This window comes from Propithecus coquereli, unplaced genomic scaffold (assembly GCF_000956105.1).
Source record: "Propithecus coquereli isolate 6110/MARCELLA unplaced genomic scaffold, Pcoq_1.0 Scaffold56, whole genome shotgun sequence".
Classification (NCBI taxonomy): domain Eukaryota; kingdom Metazoa; phylum Chordata; class Mammalia; order Primates; family Indriidae; genus Propithecus; species Propithecus coquereli.
The window spans coordinates 7005806-7013466 of record NW_012151507.1 but is presented as its reverse complement, the minus strand read 5'-3'; the positions used below and the strand labels follow the sequence as shown (position 1 = coordinate 7013466).

Here is a 7661-nt window from a genome sequence, read left to right as displayed (position 1 = left end):
GATAGCTTCCAAGAATCCCAAACTGATACAGGATTTTTTGAGCTGTAGTGAAATTTTGAAATTATTTAGTCCACTTAACAAATGGACTTCAAATGGGGTCTATAAGGTTTATATCCAATGTCATGATCTGTGGTCTTAACAGAACTTGAAATCAAACTCAGTTTGACTGAATTCAGTGTCATTGTTCTTGCTATTGTGTAGTATTATCTCTAAACTATATTTCCAAATTTCAGTCATTTGGAAGGACCCCAAGAACCAAACCAACATAGTGCTGTAAGACCATAGGGTGGAAAGAGTACTTCCAAATTGAGGAATTGAGAAAGGTCACACATTTGAAGAATTTGACAGCAGAGGGAGTAGAGTATTCAGTGTGCCAAGCTGTGGATGCAGAGAAATGCAGAATTTGTTCAGGTAGCAAGTAATCCAATCTGGCCAAAGTGTAGGGTGTGTGGGAGGATAAAAATTAAATTTAATACATGGCAAAAATAATTGTGATGTCACAGATAATCTTTATTTTAAAAGGATTATCTGGCCTTTGGGAAAGTTAATATTTATCTTTTTTTAAGTTGCAGACCCCAGCCTCGTTTGCACAGAGTGTTCAGGAACTAACGATTGCTCTCCAGCGGACTGGAGACCCTGCAAACTTGAACCGACTAAGACCCCATTTGGAGCTGTTAGCAAACATTGATCCTAGTCCAGGTAAACCCATGGGAAATTAATGGACTGTCTTATGTGTGCCCCTAGTGCTGCGCAATGATTCTTTAATTTTCTTTTGTTATGTTCCTGTAGGATTTCCCAGAGTAGTTATTCCAGATCTTTTCTACAGTATTTAAGTTTCTGTTCCAAATCTTGCCCCTCTTTATCTCAGGTTAGTTCACGTCAACTAGTACTTATTCAATACTTTTTTACTGTGCTGCTCACTTCATCAGGAAAATAGACCTCTCTGGGCTCCTTTATGTTTCTTTTATCCTCAATCACAAAATTGTGCTGTATTTTACCATTATCACCTCTTTGTCAAAACTCAAGTTTTTCTCATTTTTTTTTCTATATTATGTATCCTTAGTTGTGTTTCCTGGATCTCATTTTTTGCCTTCTCTGTAATACGTTGTTCTGTCAAGTACCTTCTTTTGCATATCTTTACTTTGTCAGCCCTTTCCTGCTCCTTCTCCTTTATCTGAAAATATATTCAACCTTCATTTTTCTTTTTTTTTTTTTTGAGACAGAGTCTCACTCTTTTGCCCGGGCTAGAGTGAGTGCCATGGCGTCATCCTAGCTCACAGCAACCTCACACTCCTGGGCTCAAGCGATCCTCCTGCCTCAGCCTCCCGAGTAGCTGGGACTACAGGCATGCGCCACCATGGCCGGCTAGTTTTTTCTATATATTTTTAGTTGTCTGATTAATTTCTTTCTATTTTTTGGTAGAGACGGGGTCTCGCTCTTGCTCAGGCTGGTTTCGAACTCCTGAGCTCAAACAATCCGCCCGCCTTGGCCTCCCAGAGTGCTAGGATTACAGGCGTGAGCTACCATCAACCTTCATTTTTCACTTATTACTTATATTTGAGATATTTTAGCATCTGTCCTATCACTGTCCCTGTGTTAATTCCTACTACTGAACTGAAACTCTTGCTTTTCACTGGTAATTTCCTGATCTCTAATTCCAAAGGCTTGTTTTTAGTCCTTAAATGATTTCATTTGTCTTCAGCATTTGATAATGTTCTTGACCACTTCTTTGATATATTATAGAAACTCTTCCAACATCTTATCTTTCTGTAGTCTTGTGGTTCTCTTGACCTGAGTGCTGCTCCTGTCTTATTTGTACCACTCTTTCCCTTCCTGCCCACTAAGGAGGAGGCAGATTGTGCTCTTGGAACTTTGTTTTCTCTGCGTGCTCTGATGATGGTCATTCATTCTTATCATCAGTTATTACCTCTGCATAGAAATAGACTCTCAAATATCTCTATCACTGTTATCCCTCCATCTCTCCAGATTCATTTCCCAAATTCTTAGCGAGATTCTCCGTCATCTCCTCTGTGTGTTTTGAAGCAAGCTCATCTTCACTTGATACCTGCTCTTCCTGTGTTTCCTCTTTCTGATAATGACCTTATTGTCTGAGGTAGGTAAACTTAAAACCTTAGTCTTTTGTCTTGCCTCTTATCTTTTCCTTTCTCATGCTCTGCATACCATTTCAGACTATAGGATTTATCTGTTCTTCTTGCACAGTATCCCTCTATCCCATGCCTTGTTACTGCTTAGTGAGAGCCTCGTTCCTTTTCCCTGAGACTGAATGCCTTCCAATTTCCTCTAGTTTTAATTCTTCCAATACAGTCTATTTACTGCTGCAAAATAAATTGTATCCCTGATCTTATTTCCACACTCATAAATTTTCGATGATATCCCATTGCTTATAGAATAACGTTTTGAACTCTTTGACTATGGTATTCAGCACCCTCTTAATTTTTTATCAGCCTACTTTTGCAGATTTGCTCCCAAAATTGCTTAATCATACCAGATCAGATCTGTTCCTAGAATATATGGTGATTTTTCCCCCACTTTGGTGCTTTGATCATTCTGAGCAATCAAAAGAGAATTTCCATAATCTCTTACCACCACATTAACCTGTCTACCTACATCTGTGCCAATATATTCTGTTCTTGCATAACGGTGGATAAAGTGTACAACTAGTCAAGTCCTGCCCTCTCTGTCCTCACTCACTAATTATGGTCTTGTCAGGTATACCCCTCCAGTACCCTCTCTTTCTTATATCATCACTTTTCCTTCTCTGTTAGAGTATTTCTGTCAACATACAAACATACTGTTACTTCTCTCATCTTAATCCATTTTTTAACCCCACTTCCCATCTACCTACCACTTGATTTCTCTCCTTTTTATGGCACACTCTTGAACTCACTCTAGTCAGGCATTTATCTTTTCTACTCTATCCAAACTTATTTTGTCAAGGTCACAGTGACTTCCATGTAGCTCATTCCAAAGATCAGTTTTCCGTTCTCATCGTATTTGATGTCAGCAGCATTTAGCATTGTTGTTTACTCTCTCTTCCTTGAAGTGCTTTTTTCTCGTCTTCCAGACCACCATACTCTCCTAATTCCCTTCTTACTGTATTGGACTCTCCTTCTCAGAATCTTCTGCTGATTTCTCAAAGAGAATCATAGCCTCTAATCTTTGGAGTGTTTCTAGAATTTAATCCTATACCTCTTCTCTTTTCTGTTTATACCCATTCCCTAGATAATATCATCTAGTCTCATAGCTTTAAATATCATTTATATGACTTACAAATTTACTGTATTTCATCGGTTCTAAGGCCCATATTTTTTTCAGATCTTAGCATTCCTGAAATTGGAATGCTCATGAACAATGACATGTCATAATTTAATTAACAATCTTTTTCCTTTTGGTGGCACATAATATAATGGTATGTTACAATTGGTGGTCTTTTAAAGTATGAAACCTAGATCCAGCCCAGATCTTTTTCCTGAACTTGTTTTTGTATTCCCAATTGCTTCTCAACATCTAGCAGCTCTACTTGAATATCTGATAAGCATTTCAAACGTAATCTGTCCAAACTTAGTATGTTCTGTTCTCCAGCAAGACATCATCTCTACATCTGTCTTATCATTTTATTTTATATTTCTTTTAGAGAATATTCCATATTTTGCCTTATCTTTGATTTTTCCTTTATAAAATCACATTGTAACACTAAGCAAATGCTTACTAAATGAAGACAACATTGGCCAGGCATGGTGGCTCACACCTGTAATCCTAGCACTCTGGGAGGCTGGGACAGGAGGATTGCTTGACTTCAGGAGTTCGAGACCAGCCTGAGCAAGAGCGAGACCCTGTCTCTTTTATAATTTAAAAAAAAAAAAAAAAAAAAAAAGACGACATATAGTAGAGTTGATATAATAGCTCTTCTGTTAAACTTTTTAAACTTTCTGTTTACCAATACTTAATTAATATGAAACTTCAAAATAAACATAAAAATTTACTGACTGTAGGCAGTTCACACTAAGTTTTGTTTGGTCCACCCAGTGTTGGTCTGCACAAAGTTCTAAATTTGTTAGGTGCCAACACTTAAAAATTGGGAAATTTTACTTAAAAATCTCAAGTTTCAGGTTTTCCTGGGAATAATAAATGTATTTGGCAGTGTCAGCCTTGCACAGTGATCAGCTAAAGCTGAGAAATAACCATACCTCGGATGAGAGACATGCTCTCCAGTTCAACACAGTCCCTGTCATTCTCTTTGTCTTTTCAACATTAAGATTTTAATGACAGTTGACATTATTGTCTGGCCTACTTAACTGTTTTATGTTACCTTCCTTGTTCCTGTGATTATTTTAGTTTGTAACCCCAGCTTTAGAAGAATATGTACCTTTGCTTTAAAATGGTGATTAGGTGAATAAGGTCTCATCTGAAAACCTAAGCTGTATGAACCTTAACTTGATTTCACTGAAGTACTGACACTAACTCCTTTATTAATTTAATATTGGGCAAAATATTGAATAACATTAGAGTTGTTAAAAAATTTTTTTATTTGTTTTATAGATGCTCCTCCTCCTACTTGGGAACAGCTAGAAAATGGGCTGGTTGCTGTGCGTACAGTAGTACATGGTCTGGTTGATTATATCCAGAACCACAGCAAAAAAGGAGCAGATCAACAGCAGGTAAGGGAGAAGCTTAAAACTTAGAGGTAAGCCACTGTAGGTATACCTGCAGATACAAAGCCAAGAAGATGGCATGAATATTTTGAGACTCTGACTGTAGGAACTATAAATTACCTTATCATGGTTAGCAGCCAGTTTACTGGATTAGCCTAGTAATTTTATCTGACAACACTAAAATTAAAAGATCTTCATTGAACTAATGTTATGATGCTGAGGTCACTCTTCACATTGTATATGGCAGCATTTGATGGAGTAAATAGACTCAGTGCTAAAGTATATTTCATTTAAATGTGATTATTCTCTTTAGTTTGTATTACATTTCAGTTTGACAATAGATGTCACTGTTTAGTGCTAATGCTATATCTCTCCAATACTGTTCAAGTATCTGTAGATTTTTTTTCTGTATTAGTATTTTAAGATTTTTCATTCATAATATCTGTTATGCCAGTGGCCCAAATTTTCCTCCAAGTTTTAAAACGAAATATATATGATGGTAAAATATAATAACTTATAGGTGGAGTTTTAAATTTTATTTTGTCCTCAGGATTTATATTAGGTTCATTAGATCTTTTATCTTATAGTAGCAAGCCTGTGAACTTAAAACTCTTAATTTACCTGGCTCAGGTAAATATTAACAACAGGTTATTCAATATTCCTTTTTTGCTTGAGAGACAAGAAAGATAAAAAGTATCCTGCTAAGTAGAATAATCCGGATATGATTTTCCTAACCAATCTGAACAGAGACCAAAGCTTTATTTTATGGTTAAGAAACAAAAGAAAGGACGCGGGGGGGCTGAGAGGGGAGAGTTGCTCGAGGCCAGGAGTTTAAGACCAGCCTGGGCAACATGGCGAGACCCTGTCTCCACAAAAAAAAAAAAAATTAGCCCAAGTGGTGGTGCACGCCTGTAGTCCCAACTACTCAGCAGGCTGAAGCAGGAAGATCACTTGAGCCCAGTGTGTTGTGATCATGCCATTGCACTCCAGCCTAGGCGACAGAGCAAGACCTGGTCTTTAAAAAAAAAAAAAAAGAAATAAAAGGAAGGAAAAATCTACAGTTTTTAACTCCCTGTTCCATTAGACATCATGAAGATTTACAAAAATAATGAAACTGACTACTTTAAAGTCTGCCATATAGTGATAAAATGCACTAAATTTTGTTCAGTTTAGTGTTGTGTTTCATATCTCATTAATTTCCAAATCTGCTGTCTTGTCTTATCTCTGAGTTGTAAATAATAAGTCTCATTTGTAATTTCGGAGATATTTTAAGTCCTCAGCATATTCTTCTGCATAGCAAGAATTGGTTACAGAATATTCTTGATTATAGGGCCTTTTGTAGATTTTTGTGGTGTGTTATAAGGAAGCATGTATAGCTATACCAAACATTTTACAAAACAAATATTAGAAGAGAGTTTATATATTTGAAAGTCTTAAACTCCACTGGTTTGTTTTTCCATTATAAAATGTGGAAAGGCAATCACAGAGCCCTCATGAGATTTATTCAAGAATTTATATGATGCTACCTGTTTGAGAATTAATATCAACATGTCAGAAAAATCAGGACTATCTTCTTTCAGTTGATTTGTTTACTTTGGAATCTCTGAGACTTGAAACAGAATGACTTTCCATCACTTTCGCTCTGAGTAGCCTAGGTAAACATGTGAATTAGTCTTAAATTATTCATCTAGACTGTCAAGATCCTAAAATGACAGCACAAAGTTTATGTTTTGGGGTGTTTTTTTCTAAATGTCTAATATTTTGATTTTGGTCTTAGCCTCCACAGCATAGCAAATATAAAACATACATGTGTCGAGATATGAAGCAGAGAGGAGGATGCCCTCGTGGGGCCAGCTGTACATTTGCACATTCACAGGAGGAACTAGAAAAGTAAGTGTGAAAGTTATGAGACTCAGCCTTTGGAATAACTTGCTAACATTAAGAAATACATAATGAGTAGTTGCTTTCTGTTCAACGAATAGGAAATGTTTAGAGTGTAATACAGCTTCAGCATCCGTAATCTGAAAATCCAAAGTGCTCCAAAATTTGAAACTTCTTGAGCACAGACATGACACCACAAGTGGAAAATTCCACACCTGCCCTCGTGTGATGAATCACAGTCAAATCTTAGTTTCAGACACAAAATTATTAAAAATATTTTATAAAATTACCTTCAGGCTGTGTGTATAAGGTGTATATGAAACATAAATGAATTTCATGTTTAGACGTGTGTTCCATCACCAGGACATCTCATTATGTATTACGAGATACTATGCAAATATTTCAAAATCCAAAAAACCCAAAATTCTAAAAACTTCGGTTTCAAGCATTTTGGTTAAGGAATACTGAACGTATACATAATTTTACAAAAAGAAAAGCAGTTTCTTCAGATTTCATTACATCATGCCCATAGATAGAAAACTATTTTATGGTTAACTAAATCAAAAAGTGAGTCATTTTCACTACAAAAAAAATTAAAACTTTAATAATTTTAATCGATTTTAACTAATTGCATAATGTATTTTCAATGGAAAATATTCCCTTGGCTCAATTTCTCCGGCTCTTTCAAACTTCAGGGACCACATAATTCCAGTGATGTCAATTTTTCAGCACATTGAAGAAAGCAGAGAAAATGTCTTAATTTTTTTAAAAAGCTAGTTTAACACTGACACTAAATTTGACAAAGACAACACAACTAAAGAAAACTGCAAATCCATTTTACATATCAATATTAAAAATATCCAAAATTAAAATAGAATTCAATAATACATTAAAATAGATGCCATGACTTAGTACAAAGTTCATACAGTAAGAAAAGAAAGACCCATATGATCATAGGCAAAGATGCCAAAAGGCATTTAAATAAAATTGTGAAGTGTAAAATCAGAATCCCTTAATACAACAGAAATATCATAGGTGCTTTCTCAGCATGACAATAAATTATATTTTAAAAGCCAGCATGGTAGTATGGTGCTTAATTAGTAAAAT

At 35.7% G+C, this 7661-nt stretch overlaps 1 protein-coding gene across 1 annotated transcript in view; it reads left to right on the top strand.

The window, feature by feature from the left end:
- Nucleotides 1-7661, top strand: part of RC3H1 (ring finger and CCCH-type domains 1) — an 81768-nt gene that overhangs the window by 37919 nt on the left and 36188 nt on the right. The window contains exons 5-7 of the mRNA XM_012657724.1: nucleotides 567-699; nucleotides 4561-4679; nucleotides 6451-6563. Of these exons, the coding sequence (XP_012513178.1) occupies nucleotides 567-699; nucleotides 4561-4679; nucleotides 6451-6563 (365 nt within the window). The remainder of the gene's footprint in view (nucleotides 1-566; nucleotides 700-4560; nucleotides 4680-6450; nucleotides 6564-7661) is intronic.